Source organism: Felis catus, chromosome B3 (genome assembly GCF_018350175.1).
Source record: "Felis catus isolate Fca126 chromosome B3, F.catus_Fca126_mat1.0, whole genome shotgun sequence".
NCBI lineage: Eukaryota > Metazoa > Chordata > Mammalia > Carnivora > Felidae > Felis > Felis catus.
The window spans coordinates 69,134,422-69,156,729 of NC_058373.1; the positions used below are offsets into that span (position 1 = coordinate 69,134,422).

General features: G+C 44.3%; 1 protein-coding gene across 1 annotated transcript in view; it reads left to right on the forward strand.

Moving 5' to 3' along the window:
* The window catches only part of RYR3 (ryanodine receptor 3), a 455,720-nt gene that overhangs the window by 406,829 nt on the left and 26,583 nt on the right, over positions 1-22,308 (forward strand). The window contains exons 76-90 of the mRNA XM_045059588.1: positions 2,074-2,170; positions 3,755-3,861; positions 4,282-4,333; positions 5,313-5,369; positions 6,553-6,652; positions 6,804-6,883; positions 8,420-8,496; positions 11,798-11,871; positions 12,120-12,137; positions 12,576-12,656; positions 13,144-13,232; positions 14,662-14,790; positions 17,896-18,000; positions 19,737-19,818; positions 20,471-21,798. Coding sequence (XP_044915523.1) covers positions 2,074-2,170; positions 3,755-3,861; positions 4,282-4,333; positions 5,313-5,369; positions 6,553-6,652; positions 6,804-6,883; positions 8,420-8,496; positions 11,798-11,871; positions 12,120-12,137; positions 12,576-12,656; positions 13,144-13,232; positions 14,662-14,790; positions 17,896-18,000; positions 19,737-19,818; positions 20,471-21,798 — 2,476 coding nt within the window. The remainder of the gene's footprint in view (positions 1-2,073; positions 2,171-3,754; positions 3,862-4,281; positions 4,334-5,312; positions 5,370-6,552; positions 6,653-6,803; positions 6,884-8,419; positions 8,497-11,797; positions 11,872-12,119; positions 12,138-12,575; positions 12,657-13,143; positions 13,233-14,661; positions 14,791-17,895; positions 18,001-19,736; positions 19,819-20,470; positions 21,799-22,308) is intronic.

Below are 22,308 nucleotides of genomic sequence, written 5' to 3' on the forward strand. Positions count from 1 at the left end.
AACAAGGTCGGGCCCGTGACCAGTAAACAAAGCTGGTGATAGAATATCAGCCTCTGCTTCATCAGCTTGCAAATCAGTATGAACCATCCTCACCTGGTCAGGAAAAATAAACTGACTTGGAAAGGCATTTTCTGAATGTAAATAAATGTTCCCTTGGACTATGAGCTAACAGACGATTCCTAGGCTTGACACTTGCTTTCAGCAGACTGTGTTTCTTGGCCATCATTCATTCTGTGACCCTGTGTTGAGCCAATTGGCCTCCTGAGCTTTCCCATTGGGGTCTTTGAAGATAGTGAAGAATGATGACCTCTGAGGCACACACCTGGTCCTCCAGGACTCTTGAGAAAACAGACTAGTGTCTTTGGAAGTAGAATTCATCAATGAGAAGCCAAAATTTTAAGTCAAATAGTCGTGGGTATGAAGGCCACTAAAGTCCTGGCAGAAAAGTGAAATTCATAGCCCAGTAGAGAAAGCAAAAATGCACAGGATTTTTGTCTGTTTCCTAGAAGTGGTGAAGTATCCAAAGGCATCGGCTTTCCTCTGTGGTAGAGGCCCATGCCTCATGTGCTAAGTGGGTCTCCGGGAGGACTCTGTTCTCAGCACATGTTTCCAGGGCCAGCCAGGCAGAAATTAAATCTCACAAAACAAGCATTTTTTTTTCCTAAATCCTTTGAAAATGTTAGTAGCGTCCTCTTATGTTTCGGTTGCTCCTTCAGCAACCCTCTCTACCCCTGTGCAGGGAACAGTTAAGTCCAGGAATTCACTGTGTCTTTGATGAAATGTGGCCAGGCCCGCCTGTAACCCAGCTTTTTAGAGAGTTTGCCTTGGATTTCTCCCCAGCATGGAGGATTGTAGGTATATTTTATAACAACAATAATAAAAACGGAGAAGCTGGTGGTGGAGACCACTTCTTTCTCCACCTTGTCATGACCTAAACTGCATGGAGTCTTCCAGATGGAAGGGCTAAAGGGATTTATTTTATTATGTGAAAACTGTTTCTCTGATGTTAGTTTTTAAAAGACAACCTGTGTGCTTTTCTCCAGACACAAAATTAACAATTTCTTCCTGAGCACCTTTCAACGGGTTTGGCTGGAAAAGGTTAATGAAAAAACTCAGTATGACAGGCTTATACCCATTTTAATGGTAATGTAACCTGTGGAGAGACCCACTCACTTTCTGCACACTCCTCCTTTCTTGATTCATGATTTAACATTACCATAAAAACACAAATTTGTACAATTTTTAAGAAGACCTCTGATTGGTCAGAATTCGAAGAAAGATGGCAAGGGTTGTGTTCTTCCAGAAACCAAGGTCAGGTCTTCGATGACTCTGATGTTGACCTGCATCTTATTTTTTTACTCCTTCCCTCTCACCACTATCCTCACCTCTGGGAATCCGTTAACCACAATTCAGTGCCATATTCCCAGGAGTCAGTCCTGGCTTTTAGAGAGTAGGTGGCTCTTGACAGTTACTCAGTGTTCCAGGGCCACCACTGGAGTCCGTGCGGCATACAGAAGTGGCGCTCGAAGCATAGCACATCCAAGTCTTGCCTTCCTAACAAAAGCCGGAGCACCTTGGAGGTGTCGTTCCTTGGAGACACTTTGCTCCAAGGCCACGCTTTGCTGTTTTCGATATATCTGCGGCTACACCACTCGCCGTCGGCATTACTTAAATGGGATTACCTGGACAGGTTATTGGCCAAAAGGGATAACCACATTGCCATATTAAGCAGATACTTCAGGATTGTGTCTTGGCCCAATGAATCATTTCTCATTAGAGGAGAAATGTGATAAAGACCCCTCGGGACCAGAGTAGGAATTCAGTTACCACCAGCTCCCCCCACTAACCATGATTAGTTCATTCAGAAGGTGTTCCAGACATTCGGGAACTGGCATGTTAGAGGGTTCTGGTTTCTTTGAAATTAATGCTTCTGGTGTACTTCCGGCTGCCCTGACCAATCAGAAGGCAAGAATTGTACAAAAGTCTGTCCTGCTTACTAACCGTTAACCACCCAAACTAAAACAAGGTGTGCCATGGATCCCTCTTGACCTCACTCTCACCCCTTCCGCTCAGGCACCGCTCCATTAACCTCTTCCTCCATGGCTATCAGAGATTTTGGATAGAAACAGAGGAGTATTCCTTTGAAGAGAAACTAGTACAGGACTTGGCTGTAAGTACTGACTCAGCTGGAAGCAGATATGGGTGTGAATGAATTTGACTTTTGTATTCATGTGTGTGTGTTGTCACAGTTAAACATTCACAAAGCATCGGATGTATCCGTTGGGAAGGAACTAACTGTGTAAATTATCAGAGGAGGCCCTGCTAATGGTCGTAGGAGCCAGAGGATGAATTTCACTTGGAGGTGCTACTGTTACCATCCTCATCATCATTATTAACAACTAATATTTCTCGGGATGCACAGCCATGCAATGAAAAGTTCACGCTAAGTGAAGTTTTGAGCACCATTGGTTGCAGGAGGCCACCCCGTCCTAGCTGAGGCTCTGCATTTCTGGCCAGTAGCTCTGCTTTAGGGAAGGCACATCCAAATCCCCTTCCTGCATTTCACATTCCTGTATCTGGCCCTTCAGAAAACGTGTCATGCCCCGTCTCTAACAGACTTCATGCTCTAAAACTACTTAAAACGACATGCAAGGGGAAAAAAGCTGACTGCAGAAGCACCACAGAGCCTCGTCGTGGTTCAGACAAAAAATAAACCCTCCATTCCATTGACCAACCCATGGTTCTTTTTTTCTCTTTCCCCTTACTTCCCCCGTTTATTTTTTCTCTCATCCCTTAGTCTCTCTGTTAATCTTGTTCTGTGTTTCTCATATCCAGTCTTTTGTTTCTCTTTCCCTGTCTCCCTTTGTTTCTTTTCCTTCTCCTCTCTTTTTTGCTTTTAATCCTTTCTCTCCCATTTTTCTCCCATTTGTCTTTATGCCCTTCATTCTTTTCCTCTACTCCCATCAGTAAGAATGACGGCTCTTAAGTTTTCCCAGCTTCTTGATGAGTGAACTTGACAGTGAGCCCTGCCCTTTCGGCCCTGCCCTTCGGAACTGTTCACGCAGCCTGCGTAGCTCTCACAATTTACTGAATATGGTATGCCCTGCGGGCTCTGCCGCTGCTAGAAACTCCCACCTCTTGCATCAGCTTCTATTTCCTTTTCCGTAAGAGGAGATTGAGAAGAGTTAAAAAGGAGAAACTGCCAGGCTTGGAGCTCCAGGATGACATCATTCAGGAAGAAGATTCTAGAATCAGCAGTGAAGTTAGGAGAGAAATGAATAGTTAGCAGACCCCAAATGGCCCCCGTGTTTTATAACTCCTGCCCTACCCCTATTTCCAGCCCACCTCTCCAGGAGAACTTTCAAGTGTTGACCGAGAGGTCCAGCCTCTCGGGGAGCTGTCCAGAGCCTCCCTCCTGAACTCGGGTGCCCAGAGCTTGCATGAGACTTCTGCTCACTGGAGTCTGTAGCTCCTCCCCTGTGGTCAGGCTTTTGCTTTTCCTTTCATTTTGTTGGAATTGAGAATTGCAATGTTTCTTTGGCTGAAAAAATATATATATATATATTTACGTCCCAAACCTTGCATCCTTAAGGGCTTCTCGTCCAGTGATAAACATACGACATAGTGGTTTCTCTCTGTGCTTTGATCTGACGCACTGTGTGCCTTGCGCTTTCCCTTCTCTTTTTGTTCGCATGTGGTTGTGTGGCTTGTGCTGAGGTCCATGCCTAACACCTGTCTGCATTGGTTTGTGTAGAAATGCCCCAAGGTGGAAGAGGAGGAGGAGGAGGAGACAGACAAGCACCCAGACCCACTTCATCAGATCATTCTCCATTTTAGCCGCAATGCTCTCACGGAGAGGAGGTCAGCACCAGCAGAGCGTCCTGCGTCTCAGAAGCACCGGGAGTGGCTGTACCAGCCCCACACCTCCATCCCACAGACGGCACTGCCTGGAAAGGGGGTGCCAGATTCAAACAGTTCTTCCTGGCTGCCCTATTGTTGGCCATCAGGAAACATCCGGGGAAACTACATAAGCCACAGTCCTCTCATCATAACGTGAGACACTGAGGCTGAAGAGGAGCCTGCAACTGTAACCTTGATCCCTGAATTCCACCATCAGCCAGTGCTGGTGCAGATTTTCAGAGCGGTTTCTAAGAATCCGGGTGGGGGAAGGGGTTTGTTCATTCACTCACTAGTACATAGAATTTAAGATTTCTGTGGCTCTTAGTCTTTTCTGCTGGGTCCAAAAAAGAGCCTGCTAAATATTTCCTCCATTCTTTCCAGCAAATTGGAAGACGACCCCTTGTACACCTCCTATTCCAGCATGATGGCCAAGGTACACCTGAGTTTTCTGCTCTCATCGTCTCAGTCTTTCTTCCCTTTTGCCTCTTCAGACACGCGAAAACTGTCATTTTGAACAACAGGGCATAGGACTCGGTCATGACATGGACTCCAGGCACTGCACAATTCATGTGCCATAGGGGTGACATTAGCAAACCATTCCACCATCCCCCTCAGGAAACTCAGAAGCGTTGCGGAAACAGTGGGTGCCAATGGCTCAGTTCACCCAGCAGTTCCAAGCCAGCTATATGGAGTTTAGGTGTATAGACTGTCTTTGCGTTTTCAGTCAATGTTCAGAGCATATCCAAAAGCTCAAACACATCTGTAGGTGAAGGAGGTTCAGTACATTTGGTAACAGGCTTTAGACACTGGAATGAGAGCCTGTGCTCTGGCAGAGGCAGAGTGACATTGTTCCTGTGTCACGTAGAGTGACCGTGGCCTCCGGAATGCTGAGTGGTAAGGGAATTGCTCCTTCTCAAATGTGATACCTTCACATCAGGCAGAAAGAGGGATAAGTTGGGGTACAGGAGCACCTGTTCCTTTAGCTGCTGCACCACAGGGTCATGATGAGAAGGAGCACTTTGGGATTCACATCCTAGGTGTCTCCAGTCTTCCTGCCAAGCCCCGAGCTCTTGTTTGGAAAGGGACAGCTCCCTGCACTCTTGCCTCCCTTTACAGCAGAACTTTATATGGTGGAAGAGTTCAGGTCTGTGGTTAAACCAGGTAGGTCCCTGCCGGCTCTGTGAGCTTGGTGTTCCCATTTCTCATTTCTGAACCCCTTGGTAGCTGCAAAGATGATATTTCGAGTAGAATGTTGCCCTGCAGTGGTCAAAATGTTCTTGGCTTACAAAGTGCTGAGGTCCTGAGGTGCGTGTGAATTACATCCTGTCCCTTGCCCTTGCACAGTAGAACAGTCTTGTTTATTAGGCTTATCTTTAACTTGTTTCCTCCTTTCCCTGTTCCACGGAATCCAGAGTTGTCAGAGTGGGGAGGACGAAGAAGAAGAGGAAGACAAGGAAAAGACATTTGAAGTAAGTTTTTACTAAGATTGAAGACAGGGCCACCCTCCAAAGCCAAAAACAACAATCAGACCTTCAGAGGTGGGTGCTGACATTAACCATGTGGCACGCCCACCACGTGTATCTGGTGACAAGCACACAGGTCTGCGTGCATGGAGCGCATGCGTTAGCCATGGTTCTGTTGTCTCTCTTCCAGCCTAAGGAAAAGTAGCAGGCACCCAGTCAGTCCACAAACCCCCCCACGGGTTTGGTCTTCTGGGAAATTTTGTACTCCTACTCAAATATGGTAGCAACAGGAGCGAGAGAAGGACAAATTCAAACGTCTAAACATGAAAACTGAAACCAATGGAGACACTAGGGTGATTTTTGCACTACTATTCTATAAATGTAATTACTAGCAATTTTGATTTTGAGGCATGCAGGACTCAGAGTCTCCCAAGATAAAAACCTTATTTACTGGTACCCTTTTTATAGACACAGTAGACAACAGTGAAAGTAACTACAATTATAGTTCTGGAAGGCCTTGACATTCTAGTATTCCATATTTGGTAAAATCTCTGTTAATGGTGGCCTGAGCATTCTAAAAAAAATTTTTTTTAATGTTTATTTTTGAGACAGAGAGAGAGCATGAATGGGGGAGGGTCAGAGAGAGAGGGAGACACAGAATCTGAAACAGGCTCCAGGCTCTGAGCTGTCAGCACAGAGCCCGACACGGGGCTCGAACTCACAGGCTGTGAGATCATGACCGGAGCTGAAGTCGGACGCTCAACCGACTGAGCCACCCAGGCGCCCCGGCCTGAGCGTTCTAGATAAATGGTTGTTCTCTACGTTCAGGCGGATTTGCTTCACCTGAGCCCTCAGCAGGTTTCACTGTATGTTGGAACATTGAAAACAAACACATTTTCACCAGGGGTCACTTCCTATAATTATAGTATTACAGGGGAATGGGCTATGTTTCCTCCCAGTGCAGAAAGTGGGAAATTCATCATCACCATAGGAGTGAATTGTGGATGGGCAGTTTTGGAAAGCTGAATAGTGTCTGAAAACCAACCTCAGATGTCTCCTCTGTTCAAAATTACATGTGTTGCCTTCCTTAAGCAGATTCTCTCCCTCAGTGTACCTTACCATGGCAGATTGCCTGAGGATTAATAAATCTTCCCTTGCTTTGTTTTTTGTTGTTGTTTTTTCTTTCCAGGAGAAGGAAATGGAAAAGCAGAAAACCCTCTACCAACAAGCTCGACTGCATGAGCGTGGGGCTGCAGAGATGGTCCTCCAGATGATAAGTGCCAGCAAAGGTGATTCTGTGATTTGTGGATGGGCCCTGTAGCCACCACAGAGATAGCATACTTTGACACGAAGTCATTATTAAAGAGTCCCAACAAAGCCCAGTAGATGTGATTTACCCTCTGTTTCCTTGGTAATTCAATCGAATCTTCACCATGGCAGGTGAGATGAGCCCCATGGTGGTTGAGACTCTGAAGCTGGGGATCGCCATTCTGAATGGGGGCAACGCTGGTGTACAACAGGTACTGGGGACTCACAGTTGGTAGTGCACACTTCCCAGGGTATTCCCAGTTGGCAGCTGTCACACTTCGGGCAAGAGGTGTTGACTCTGCTACAGCGGGAGCCACCCAGAATCACCTGTGCTGGTGTTTTGCCCTTAGTGGCCAATTATATCAGAGTGGCTGGGAACACAGATAAAACCAGAGCTAGGAGGCTACAGATAAATGTATGCTTGATAAAGAGGGTTTACCCATGGTTCAAAGAGAAAAACATTTAATTTTTTCATCATCAGATGATTTATTTCTTGTACAAACAGTCTCTGAAGGAAGTTCTCTAAGCCTTAGGTTTTTATTTTAATCATTTTACGTATTAGCTGTCTTCCCACGAGCAAGGAGCCCAGTCGGTTAAGTGGAGTTCATAAACCCCACACACCTGTTTGTCCGTTCATTCGTTTATTCGTTCATTCAGTAACCGTATTGTGATTGCTGACAACACTAAGGTCAGCCTCTGCTCTGGGATGAAGGGTACGGCAGTGAATGAAGCAACTACAAACTCTTGCCACCACGCATTAAATGAGAACACACGGAAGCCTAATGGGGAGCTCCTGGCACATGGAACTCATTCAACAGTCTGAGTTGAAGCTGGTTGCAGGAGACAGGAAGATTCTGGTGTCTCCAGGGCCCTCCAGGCTCTGCCTGAAATCATCTGTGTGCCCAGGAATGTGACATTTCAAAGACTCTTGGCATTCGTGAGGGTTACATCACAGAGAGATGTAGCCTGTGAGAACTCCCAGATTTATAACTACCATTATTGTACATAATTTTTCCCAGCCTTTCATTCTTCCCAACCAATTTGTCACGAAAGAACTTCCATTTTCTAAAACACCCTTCACTTTCTCTTCTCTTCCATCACCACCCCATCAGTTGATTTCCTTCCCTTCCCTTCCCTTCCCTTCCCTTCCCTTCCCTTCCCTTCCCTTCCCTTCCCTTCCCTTCCCTTCCCTTCCCTTCCCTTCCCTTCCCTTTCCTTTCCTTTCCTTCCCTCCTTTCATTTTTATGAATTCAGACAAAGTTACTGCCTTCCCAGTAACAGAGAACAGAGGTAACAAAGTCTGATTGTGAAAGACCGTGAACTCTCAACTGGGTTCATTACCGGCTAAGCTCCTTGCTCCAGGGTACCATACTGAGCACATGAGTTTTTCATATTCTATCTCAGCAACATTTAACTAGATCACAGTCCTGGTGCTTGTTCCCAAATGGGAGAGACTTTAAACAGTAAATCTGCGAATGCCCATGGTCTCCTATACTGCCCTAGCACAAATGCCAGTGGATCTTTATAAAATAAAATGTCCATCCAAAGAGATTCTGGTTCCATAACAAGAGGGTGGGGCTCAGGCACATGGAAAGGTTTATGTGGTTCTAATGCTTACCCAAGATTACAAACCACCTGGATATGACTCTGTGTGACTGGGCTTGGCATTTCTCCATAACATTTGGGAGGGTCAGTATTTGTGGCATAATTTACATTGTTTTTCCTTTTAAAATGTGTCTCCCTTATAGAAAATGCTAGATTACCTAAAGGAGAAAAAGGATGCTGGATTCTTTCAAAGCCTTTCCGGCCTTATGCAGTCTTGCAGGTAAATATGGGAAAACCACCTATAGCGGTTTTTTTCTGTTCAGAAGAAAGAAGAATGGGGTGAGGAGGAGCGCAAAATAGAATAGTTTGTCAAGGAATTGTTGAGGAAAGACCTACCTGCCTTAGAAAGCTAAAAGGATGGGGATTGTTCCTCCAGTCTGTAAGATTACGTTCAAAGAGCATACAGAAGGGAAAATGTAATCTCCATTACGCACACACACACACCTCGTTTGGTTTTTTAATTACCTTTACCTCCTTTTTTGGGGTATGTTGTTTTTCTCAGAGCTGAGTGTTTCGCCTAAACATAAATCCTTATAAAAGTCAATCCAGAAAAGAATGAAAAAGAGGAGGAATACCTCACTAGGACTCTAATGCTGTGTTTTCATTAGACCCATTAGGCACTTTGTTAATCTTCATCCTTAACAATTCTTGGAGCCTGAGTAAGTATTGGGTGGGTACATATTTTGACAGATCCGTTTCGACAGAGGGACATCCTAACCCAGGAATATTTTGCCATAGCCTAAAAAACAAAGCGTTAAACTTTGCACTTTTATTACCATGTATTTAAGCGTCACCTCATGGCTGACCCCCTGACGAATGAACAATGTGTAGCCAAAGGTCATAAGGTTACCATACTTGCTCATTTTAGAAACAAGCTAGCAATCTTTACAAGAAAAGTGTCAGTTTATCCTCTAAGATTCATATGTATTGTGAATAGTCTACAGCTCGTTCTGAAAGAAATCAAGGTTGGGACACCTGGGTGGCTCAGTTGATTAAGCGTCCAAGTCTTGGCTTAGGCTCAGGTCATGAACTTACAATTAGTGAGTTCAAGCCCCACATCAGGCTCTGCATTGATGGTGTGGAGCCTGCTTGAAATTCTCCCTCTCCCTCTCCACCTCCCTCTCTTTCTCTCTCTGCCTCCCTCTTTCTCTCTCCCTCCCTCCCTCCCTCCCTCCCTCTCTCTCTCCCTCCCTCCCTCCCTCCCTCCCTCCCTCTCTCTCTCCCTCTCTGCCCCTCCCCAACTCATGCTCTCACGTGCTCTCAGAATAAATAGGTAAGCTTGGGGCGCCTGGGTGGCGCAGTCGGTTAAGCGTCCGACTTCAGCCAGGTCACGATCTCGCGGTCCGGGAGTTCGAGCCCCGCGTCAGGCTCTGGGCTGATGGCTCAGAGCCTGGAGCCTGTTTCCGATTCTGTGTCTCCCTCTCTCTCTGCCCCTCCCCCGTTCATGCTCTGTCTCTCTCTGTCCCAAAAATAAATAAACGTTGAAAAAAAAAATTTTTTTTAAAAGAGAAAGAAGGGTGCCTGGGTGGCTCATTGGTTAAGCCTCCGACTTCAGCTCAGGTCATGATCTCATGGTTTGTAGGTTTGAGCCCCCCCACATCAGACGGTGCTGACAGCTCAGAGCCTGGAGCCTGCTTCGAATTCTGTGTCTCCCTCTCTCTCTGCCCCTCTCCTGTTAACTTTCTGCCTCTTTCTTTCTCTCTCCCTCTCTCAAAAGTTAACAAACATTAAAATTTCTAAATAAAAAAAAAGAAAGCAAAGTTATAATTATCTAGCGCATTTTCCTCTAATTAATATTCTTAAAAATAGAGCATTAGGCTTTGCACTTAAAAATTTGCGGGATGGACATTCTTTTGGTGGAGTTCAGAATTTTGCTAATCTTCTTTGATGGAGTAAATATCGTACCCAGGGGTTGTAGGGAGCATATTTGAGCTGCGGTACAATCCCTTATACTGAGCTCCATTTTTCCCCCACCAATAACCAATCCATTTATTACCTCTCTCAGGAAAAGAAAATGTGATAGTGTCCGACCTGACCCACTCAGGGTAAAATAGTACATGTAGACTCAGAGATGGCAAAAATCAAGGCAGTCCAGTTCCATATTGCCCATGAAATTCTCAATTAAATTTCTGAGTGTTCTCTTAGTAGTCTGTACCACTTCCTATTACTAAACTCATGTATAATGATGGCTTGGAGAGACAAGTGACATACCTTTAGAAGCCAACTGGGTTCTCACAGAAGTTTTAGGATATTTTTATGCTTCTCTACTGATTGTAAAACTAATACGTATTTGTAAAATATTGAAGCAGAGAAGTTAAAACATTTGAAATGGGTGGCTTGGAACACTGTAAGGGTCAGAAATGTCTCCAGATTGTCTACTGAATCAGAACTGCTGCTTTAAAGCAGCTATGTCCAAAGGCCCTGTTTCCCTTGACAGCAAAACCCAAATAGAAGGATGGTTTTATGTTATTGAGAAGACCCTGTTTACAGCAGGATCTGAGAAAAACCAACAACATGGCAGTAGGAATTTTCACTGTTTTCTCTTTAAAATGTATCTAAGTTGCAGAAGATCTGTGGCTCCCTAAAAGGGGGAAGAAATGCTGGATTTTTCCATAACATCTTTCCAATCCAACGGTCATTTCCTTTGCCCAGTGGTAAAAGGAAGGTAAAGTTTTGTGGACTCTTAAAGGACTCAGCCACAAGCTACCCTAACAGCTAGATTTTTGTGAGACCTTATATGATGTTCTGTAAAGTCTTTCAGAGTTGGGAAGGAGTTAGAGCCTGTCAGAGAACTAGAATGAGTCCCAATTGGAAATAATATGATTATACATTGTCCTCTTTATCAAGTTCTGTGGTGGTGCTCGTGGCTCCTGGCTAAGTAGGATTTGGTGGTGGCTGTGACTGAGAAATTTGGAGAAAGTGTGGGAACAAGAAAAAAAAAAGGGCCAGCTTGTTACAGGTTCAGAAATACTACGGACACCATTGCCCCCCGAAAGCTTCATCCAGCTACTGTTGGCTTCTGAATGATGCAAGAATTCTAAAAGGGTGTGGCCCTTTGAAATCTGAAATTTGTAGCCCTTTCCATCAATGTTCATTCTGAGCACTAAAAACTACAGTTCCTTGTGATTCTCAGAATAGGTAAATGCAGGAGGTGAGCGTTAATTAGTGCAATTTAAAGTCAACTTTCTTTTGGGAGCTCTTAGAAGCAGATTATTCCAACTCTACTTGAGAAACCTTTCTAAATCTTCATGCGTAAGAAAGGGCTCAAACTGGACAAACAAGGGCAGCTGTAACTCTTTCTGACCCTTCTCCGTGCATGTCTGTGAGCTGTGGGCATCCTTGGACAACACCGCTTGGCACAAATCCAGGGAACTGTCACACTTTCAACCACACTGTAATGTGTTAGGCCATTTATGGTAATATAATGACAAGATTCTTAGTCAATAGGTACAAATGACGTTAGAAATCCATTTTCCCAGCGTGCATAGCCCTGAACCTTGTTTCCTCTTGTCTGTTACAAGTGTCCTTGATTTGAATGCATTTGAGAGGCAGAATAAAGCTGAAGGCCTGGGGATGGTTACTGAGGAAGGAACACGTAAGTAACGAATGAATGCGAAGGCCATTCTCTTCCTGATTTCCGTCTTCGTTAACTATTTCTGGTTAGAGCCCCTGCTCGGTGCATCTAAATGTGCAAGGGTGTGCTCACTTTCAGCACAATATTTCCATCGGTAGCTTTGATAAAGGCTGGATGTGTCCATAGAGCCAATCTTAACTAGACACAGTTTATCATGGTCTTTATGATTTTTCTTACTTTGCATTCTTCTGTTTTTCTCTTATCCCCAGTCATTGTCCGTGAGCGTGGTAAGTTTGAGTTTCTGGCCCAAGTTGTCTACCATGTATGCAAGCCCTCAGGGACCTTATTTAGTTGCTGCAATGCAGACACATTTTAGGCTTGGTGGTTGCATGTGAAGCTTAACTCAGCAGTTCGATGCCTAATTAAGGAACTGTCTTCCATCTGTAAAGCATGGGTGTGGATTGTGCACCGTTACTACCCTTAGCCTAGCTGTTTTCCTTACAAATGCATGGGGGGTGGGGGGGGGCTGAACACTTTAGCTTTGTTGGTCATTGCATTTTGCGGCCTCAGCTCCAGGTTAATCGGGTTTTTCCCCCCTGCCGTTAAAGTTCCCTTTCCGAACTGTTCTGACACAGGCCCTGTTATCATTTTTGCTGCTGTTTTGCATCAGAAAGTGTTCTGTGTTGAGAAGCCAAACAAATGCTCACCAGTATTCTGTTTTCAAGGTGAAAAAGTACTCCAGAATGACGAGTTTACACGAGATCTCTTTAGATTCCTGCAGTTACTTTGTGAAGGACATAACAGTGGTAAGTGGAACAGATTGATTTGTCAAAGGAAAACAACATTCAGGTGCCAAATTATGATTCAGCTCAGGATGCCACATTTAATACAACCAGCTGTTGGCTGAAGGACGACAGCTAATCCATTCCTAAAAAAAAAAAAAAAAAAAAAAAACAAAAAAAAACACCTTATGTAAAAGGAACTTTAACGTCAGGGCTGATGTTATTTAGTGCCACCCAGGCTAAGTTGCTTCCAGAAGCTTCAGATGGTGAATCTAAACACCCTCCCCTTTCTGTCAAGTCCCTCGGGGCTCATTAAGTCCACTTTCTGGCATCACCAGGGTGGGAGGGCTCAGGGCAGAGCTCGGTCCTGCAGGACCTGCCAGGACCCAAACAGGATGGCCTTGTGTCAGGCTTTTCATGTAGCACGTCTCTTCTGAGTTCAGCCGAGCGGGCTTGCCCAGCTCCCTCGGCATGCTGGGAACAGGCTCTGACCCGGCCCTGGTGTTCTCAGACTTCCAGAACTTCCTGCGGACTCAGATGGGCAACACCACCACTGTAAATGTCATCATCAGTACCGTGGACTATCTCCTGCGTCTGCAGGTGAGTGGGTCTAGGATGGTGGCATGGCTCACGCACGTCTCCAGAAGCTGAATACAGTTACCATGGGGTCAGGGAAGGCCCCGCGTACAGTCAAGCCCCAATAAGAAAGGGATTATAGGGGCGCCTGGGTGGTGCAGTCGGTTAAGCGTCCGACTTCAGCCAGGTCACGATCTCGCGGTCCGTGAGTTCGAGCCCCGCGTCAGGCTCTGGGCTGATGGCTCGGAGCCTGGAGCCTGTTTCCGATTCTGTGTCTCCCTCTCTCTCTGCCCCTCCCCTGTTCATGCTCTGTCTCTCTCTGTCCCAAAATAAATAAACGTTGAAAAAAAAAAAAAAGAAAGAAAGGGATTATAATTTATGTCCACACACTTAGGGGAAGTCAAACACCTAAATATGTGTGTTTGAAGACTGAAATAGGGAACTTGGTTAAATATCAAATCATCCGTTATAAAATGCTGGTTTACTTCAGTTTTGCCGGTGAAAACCTCACCGCAGTGCCCTAGAGCCACAATGCATGAATGAAAACAGATTTTTTTACTAGGAAACAGAGGTACAGACGATGGTGGGAATGAGTCTTAAGAAGTCGCTTTGTGCTTAGGAAGTCACTCGGTTCAACTGTTGGAAAGAATTCCAAATAATATCAGGAAAATCTACACAAACATAAAAAGATTCTCTTTTCTCTCTGCTGACTCTTCACCCTGGTTCTGCAGCTTACAGTTGTGACCTGGAGCCATCTGTTTAACCTCCATGTGTTCCAATTTTCTCATCTGTAAAATGGGTAGCACCCATCTCCTAGGATAGTAAAGATGGAAAGGTTAAACGTATGCAGCGGGTCAGAACAATACGTGGCACCTAAGAGTGTCAGCTGATGTGTTGCCTCCATTGTGCCCATTTTTTGGATGATAATCAGTATTGCCGTTAATGTATGTTTTTCATTGTGAGTAAGTTGTCCTACATCATGGTCACCAACATCCAGCTGAACACTATCCTCTTTCCTACCTGTTCTTTTTTAAAGGGGTATATGTACATAAAAGATGCTAGGGATGAGGTACGTCTGTGCTTTCTCAGAGTCCTGAGTCTCTCTTTTTCTTAATTTTTTTTAATGTGTATTTATTATTGAGAGACACAAACAGAGCATGAGTCGGGGAGGGACAGAGAGAGAGGGAGACACAGACTCGGAAGCAGGCTCCCGGGTCTGAGCTGTCAGCACAGAGTCCAATACTGAGCTCAAGCTCATGAACCATGAGATCATGACCTGAGCAGAAGTCCGATGCTTAACTGACTGAGCCACCCAGGTGGCCCGAGTCCTGGGTTTCTATCTCTACAAAGAGGTCATAAAAATGTAGGATTCTCTTGTACTCTTCCTGAGCATTGGGTTTAGCATCACGGACTGAAATTTGAGAAATACTAAACTCTACTTGTTTATTCTTAGGAATCAATCAGTGATTTCTACTGGTATTATTCAGGGAAGGACATCATTGATGAATCTGGACAGCACAACTTTTCCAAAGCTCTGGCAGTCACGAAGCAGATTTTCAATTCTCTTACAGAATACATCCAGGTATGTGCTATGGAATGCATGCCTGAAAACAGAACATTTTTAACATTCCCATGTTCTGTACCCCACACAGAATATTTGGATGCATATATGGACTGTGCATCTGGCCCTAGCACTGACAATATTTATCGACAGATAGGAGCCAGTTGTACGGGAGTACTCCCAACAGCACTACCCTCTATGAGAAGCTATAGTTAATCTCCCTCTCTGTGACCTAGTCATAGCGTTGTCCTACTCTGCATTTAACTAGTTACGTTTTCCTTTCCCTTCTGGACCTTTCCCTTCAGTCCTGTATCAATTGCTGCAGGCAGAAAATTTCTCATTCAACCTAAAATTCTTCATTTCTAGCACAAGCAGCACATCCTAGGTGTTCAGTAAGCATGGAGAATGGAGTGGAGTAATTGATAGAATGAAGGAATAAAGGTATAAATGGGGTTATCCTGAGTCTTTAGATCAAAAACAGAATTTATGTCAGCCTACTAGTTTCTCAGAAATTCACTCTATGGAAAAGGTAACTTAGCAGCACATAAACTCTGTCCAGTGGCAGTCAAGTCTAGAAATGAACTTCAAGTTGAACATTTAGATCTTGCAGTGTTCTTTCGCTGTTTACAACAGCCTGTGGTCATTGCCTACAGTGGTCTAACAACTGTAAAAACAGGGTGTACTCAGGCATAATTTTCTATGATATCAGTAACCATATCATAGTCCTCTAGGATGTAATACAAGATATATTTTATTTTATTTTATTTTATTTTATTTTATTTTATTTTTTAATTTTTTTTTTTACCGTTTATTTATTTTTGAGACAGAGAGAGGCAGAGCATGAACAGGGGAGGGTCAGAGAGAGAGGGAGACACAGAATCTGAAACAGGCTCCAGGCTCTGAGCGGTCAGCACAGAGCCCGACGCGGGGCTCGAACTCACGGACCGCGAGATCATGACCTGAGCCAAAGTCGGCCACTTAACCGACTGAGCCACCCAGGCGCCCCACAAGATATATTTTAAAAACCATCTCATGAGCCAACCAGCACACTCCAATTATATTTGCTTATTAAACTACATACAGAACTATCAACTTGAAAAGGAATATTTTAAGGGAGAGATCAGCCCTTGTTTTACTCAAGGATTGTAAGAACATGGCGAGAAAAAGGTAGAAGCAGGTGACTGATCTGAAGGGTGACAGAATGTGAAATACCTGTGAAGGGCATTGAACAGATTTGACAGGCATTTGATTTGCTCTCTGTGGAACCCATTCTAATCTTCAGAATTTCCCTTGGAGCACTTAACCCAAAAGGGAAAAAAAAAAAGCTTATTTTTGGTGAATGTAAGTTCCTTACAACAGCTGGTTTTGTTCCAAAAATAATCTAGGGGCTTCTACGGATCAGACACCAAATGCACACGAACGATGATTTTTTCAACAAGCTTAGATGACTTAGGAAGGCAGGCAATATCTCTTGTGCTGCCCTCTCCCCTGGACATTCTGCCAAGGCTTTTCTAGAACTTTAGATGCTACATGTGTTCTTTTTGGAAATTTATTATTGAAGAGTGATTTGGAGATGAGTTAAAGGATAAAAACAAAATAAACTATAAGGAAGAGTGAATAATGAGAAATGAAGGCAGAAAATGACAGAAGAATCTAAGTGTATAAAAAAATGTAAAAAATGATCTCCCTGAAGGGGTGGGGAATAAGATACTGACCTAAGAAACTTTGGAAATGAATACAGACTGTAAGACCAAAGGCAAAAGGAACTGTACATGAACACTTTAGTTGCTAAAGTTTTTCTTGTGTTCATAATTCTGTACCCATTCTACATATATAATGGAAGTGAGCAGTCATTAAATGTCAGGGGCAAGGTTTCCCCCTGGTGAATGGAAGGTTACATATACACAAGGAGAAGCAGCTAGATGACCCCAGTGGAAATGCATTAGAGTTGGCTACATCAGTATGCTAAGTTCATGCTCAACTTAATACTAATGCAGATAGAAACATTTCTATATATTTTGTATACACAAATACCTGCTGGTCTGTCAGCTGAGAGGGCCTTAAAGTAATGACATCGCAGTAGAAGCAAACACAACTAGCTGGTTTCTAATGGCTTCTAATACCATTCTCCAGTGAGAGGAACCAGGCTTCTTGGAGAAAGGGCTGGTCCAAGTGCTGGGGCAAGAAATCTATCAGATGAGCCTGGAGAATCCTATGGTGCAAGGAAATGCAAAAAAAAAAAAAAAAAAAAAAAAGATGGGGTTATGTCCAAGGGACACAGGAGCCAACTGAAAGAGCTCCCAGTGGCCGAAACTGGAAAAATTTGAGTGACAAAATAAATAAAGTAGTATTGGATGATAACCCAAAGCAGAAGATGAAGATGTGAAGTCCATATTAATGTGAATAAATGACTAAATATATAAGAAAGAATAGACAAATCTCCCATGTGGAAGAATTCCAAACAGTTTATTTTTTTAAGTGTTGATTCAATAATGTAAAAAGAGGAAAGGTTATTACCGGAAAATGCAAACTGGGAATGAAGTCATCCCTCTATGTTTGGCTTTCAGAAAAGGTAGAGATGATATTCCATCTAAAGTTTACGTTAATGATATGAAGACCCTAAAGGCAGTTGAACATTAGCGATATTATCCACATTTTTTTTTACCTGATAGCTATGTGATCATGCATTTTATGTATAGCTTTGACTGAAAACAGTAGGGCTTGCTTTTCAAATTGTGGAAGCCTGAAGTTCCTCAGAATCCCTCTTAGGCCAAGGTGTAGGTGAGAGGTGGGCAGGACGGGTTTTCAGTCCTGTATCAACCAGAGCGTTTAACTCTTAAATCATGTTCTTCATTGTAGTATTTTATTTGAAGAACGCATTCTGAAGCTAACACAAAAATATCTGAAAATCACTGCACTGTGAAATTCCTAGTGGTGTTTTGTAGGTCTAGGTTCCTACAGTAGGGGGCAAAAAGGAATACCTTGGGAAAATACTGACCCACAAAATAGATGCCTTTTGGAAGGAGCTATCTGCTAATAGAAGCAGGTGTCATATGCATTTACTAGGGCAAGTTGCAGAGCGGCTCATAATGTTTAAGTGAAATAAGGATGCCCTCCTTTCCATAGGGCCCTTGCATTGGGAACCAACAGAGCCTGGCTCACAGCAGGCTGTGGGATGCAGTGGTCGGCTTCCTGCACGTATTTGCTAACATGCAGATGAAACTCTCTCAGGTACTGTGGCCCTTCCCTGCTGTGTCACTGGTGTGAAATGTGAAATCAGTCCCCACCCCTTGGTATTCCCCCCTGTGTGGATGTGGCTGCTTGATCAAATGGCTAGAAAAGCCTTGCAGATTAGATCTCACTTTTAAAACTGAGGCTTCAATGGGATACAGGAAGAAATGCCTGGGGAGTGGGGTGGGGTGGGGGTGGGGGGGGCCCAGACAGGTTTTGCATGGATGCAGCTTCCTTCCTTGTGTCCCACCAAACTGTCCTTTCATAATTGCCTCAACACTTGCTTTTTATGATGCTAATCCTTTATGCTTCCTCGTCACTGTTTTGTCAATTTATGACAATCTATCAGCCCTGTCTGGGTCTGTCAAATGTCTGCATGTCTCTGTAATTCATACATCCCTTCTTTCTTACCTTGGCTTCCCCTCCCTCCCCGTCTCTGCCTTTCCTTCTCACTCCCCATCTCTCTGGCAAGATGAATCAGAATCGCTCAGAGCATTTATTATGAACAAATAAATGTAGTGTATGTGGTTGTCGATCACCTCTCTCCATGGCAACCCATGAGGGAGAACTTCAGGATATGTTTCAGGCTGATTAGAGTAACATTTGCAGCATTAATTTAAGTAATGTGTATTTAAAATTTTCAAGGCTGTCACATCTGCCTCCTCTCTTCTGGAATGTGCTATTTAACCCTTTCATTTTTCCCCTTTTGACTCTGGCCTTAATGGGAGGAGAGAGCTCTTGGGAGCGCTGCTAATTTGGCAGTAATAGGTCCACTCCTGTCAGCCCAGCCAGGGCAGTGCAGTGCAGAGGCTCTGGAGACGGGAGCCTGGCCCTGCAACCTCCTCACTGGTGACTTTCAGGAAGTCACTCCCCCTTCCTGGTGTTTGGTTCCATCATCTATGAAATGTTGGGAATTAGAACAAATGATGTGAGGTCTCTTCCAGCTCTTAATATTCCACACTTCTGTGATATTCTGTGTATGGCTATGACCCACGCCAAAGAGGGGGCAATCCTTCTGATTGAAAGACTAGACAAAGAACTGTGTATTTGTGAGAGAGTTTGTACAAGAAGTGTGGCCCAGAATGCATTTTTTAATCTCACCCTGAGACTGCCCACCTCCTATCTTCCAAGGATTATTTTCCTTCTGTGACATAGAGTTGAAAACAGAGGGGTAACTTGGCAATGCCCCGTCTGCAATGCTGAAGTGAAAACCAAACAGACTAGTATCAAAACCATCCAGAGGAATAGCCTCAATTATATAACATTTTAAGGGACCAGTGGCAGCCAGATCACCACCAATTAGAATCAGGAGACCCTAAATTAATCCAGAAAGAAAGGAGAACCCACTTGGTGTTTATAACCTTGACACCTTAATTGGACTGCAGTAGTATTCCCCAAAAGCTCACCTGATAATTCGCCAGTATTATTGTACAAAAGAACAACATGCACTCGAGAGATAACTGATGCCTCTTCAGTGGATTGGGTTGTTCCATAGTTTTGGACAACAAGTGGTGTCTCTGCCACATTGTGCTGATAAAAGGGAAACTAAAAGAGCTCTCTTGGATGAGTCCTGCAGCAGTGAGCCTCCCCATTGCTCCAAACAGTGGATGATACGACGTCCACATTCACAATGGATGCAACCTTCACCTAACCTTTCCAGAGCAGGCTCTTGCTCACTGCCCTATACTTTGCTGAGGGATCAGATAGCTCAGGGGTATCTCCTGTTTCTGTTCTAGGATTCCAATCAGATCGAGCTGCTGAAGGAACTCTTGGATCTCCTTCAGGACATGGTGGTGATGCTTCTGTCCCTCCTGGAAGGTTGGGCTGTTTGGTATAACTAGGCATTCACACAACTGTAATTGGTCTGAGCACTAACCGTACTAATCACGCAGATTGTCCTTCTGGCAGGTCATTGATGCCGTATGACGTTGGTTAGAAAGCCAAATTTTCAGAAACAAAAACAATGAGTGAGGGGCACATGGTCTGATGGACAGAGCCTGAAACCAACTCATTTTATATCAATAGGAAAGCCAGAATGAACTGGGGAAAACCTCCAAGCTTTGCTCTACCCTATCCTCTCCCTCTCCCCATTGCTTTTCAGTACATCTGGCTGCCAGTGTGTATGCCAGCCATCTAGTTGGGCACCCTCCTAGGTCTAAGGGGATAAGGGGGCACCACTTATCCCTATGTGTCCCCAATAATCTGATAATGAAACCACTTCCCAGGCCCCAGGCCAGATAAAAGGCACTGGCGTGGCCATCTCCTTCTTCCCTTTGTTTCTTCCCCCTTGGCTCCTAGTGGTGTAGTCTTTATGGCTTGCTGCTCCGTCCTACCCATTTCTAAACCATCACGGTCAGAAAAGAGCCGACTCATTGGACATACAACTCTTCTAGAGGTAGCTACCTGACCAGTTACATGATGACTTGGGTTTATTTATATATTTGTATGTCTTTTTGAACCTGCCTCACAGGGAATGTGGTAAATGGAACTATTGGCAAGCAGATGGTTGACACGCTGGTAGAGTCATCTACCAATGTAGAAATGATCTTGAAATTCTTTGACATGTTCTTGAAACTTAAAGACCTAACCAGCTCAGACACCTTCAAAGAATATGACCCAGATGGTAAAGGGATTATCTCCAAAAAAGAATTCCAGAAGGCCATGGAAGGGCAAAAACAGTACACACAGTCAGAGATTGACTTTCTCCTTTCATGCGCAGAAGCTGATGAGAATGATATGTTTAATTACATTGATTTTGTAGACCGGTTTCACGAGCCGGCCAAGGACATAGGGTTTAATGTGGCAGTGTTATTGACAAATCTCTCCGAACACATGCCAAATGATTCTCGCCTTAAGTGCCTATTGGACCCAGCGGAAAGTGTACTAAATTACTTCGAACCCTTCCTAGGACGTATTGAGATCATGGGTGGGGCCAAGAAAATTGAGCGCGTTTATTTTGAGATCAGTGAATCCAGTCGAACCCAGTGGGAGAAGCCCCAAGTGAAGGAATCTAAGCGGCAGTTCATCTTTGATGTGGTCAATGAAGGTGGAGAGCAAGAAAAGATGGAACTGTTTGTGAACTTCTGTGAGGATACCATCTTTGAAATGCAGTTAGCGTCTCAGATCTCTGAATCTGACTCAGCCGAAAGGCCAGAAGAGGAGGAGGAAGATGAAGATTCTTCTTACACGTTAGAAATTGAGGGGGAAGAGGAGGATGACAAGTCTTTTGAGTCTGCCTCTGCATTTGCCATGGCCTGTGCCTCAGTGAAGAAAAACGTTGCCAACTTCCTGAAGAAGGCAACCCTGAAGAACTTCAGGAAGCAGTACAGGAAGGTGAAGAAGATGACCGTGAAGGAGCTGGTGAAGGTGTTCTTCTCTTTCTTCTGGATGTTATTTGTGGGGCTATTCCAGTTGTTCTTCACCATATTGGGAGGAATCTTTCAGATCCTCTGGAACACAGTGTTTGGAGGGGGCCTAGTGGAAGGGGCAAAGAACATCAGAGTGACCAAGATCCTGGGTGACATGCCTGACCCAACCCAGTTCGGTATCCATGACGATGCCATGGAGGCTGAGCGGGCAGAGGTGACTGAGCCAGGTATTACACCAGAACTAGTCCACTTCGTCAAGGGTGAGAAAGGAGATGCAGATATCATGTCAGATCTCTTTGGATTCCGCTCAAAGAAAGAAGGTGGCTTAAAGCATGGGCCTGAAGTGGGTTTGGGTGATCTCTCTGAGATTATTGGCAAGGATGAACCCCCTACACTAGAGAGTACTGTACAGAAGAAAAGGAGAGCACAGGTAAGCATAAGTTGTTCTGTCCTCTTTATTTACGCCCAGAAATAGACTTGCAATCAGGTCTGATACCAATTCCCCAGGAAAACATCGTGCAGATACCAGCTCTCCCATATCCTGATCTTGCAGTTTCCAGGTCTGGGGAAAGCAAGACTCAGATGGTTGTCTCAGGGTCTTGCTGCTGAGTGGTCTTCAGCTGACATTGTAGAGTTCACACCTGATGGCCTTCCACATCTTTGTTAGAAGATTAGTTCTCATGGCATACAGGTTTCTTCAGTGAACCGAAAGCATAGAAAACTAGGTGTAGGTTTCCTTCACTATCCAAATCAGAGCGTTCCTGTAAAAACCTTTTGTAAGCAGAAATGGCATAAAGCAAAGAAAAGTTTATCATTTCATAAAAGCAAAAATCCTTTCTGGATTTCTTTCACTTAGCATCAACAGGTACTGATGGAGGTCTTTCATAAAAGTGAAGTATAAAGCAAACTTTCGGATAGTGGGAGAAACCTACAAAGCATA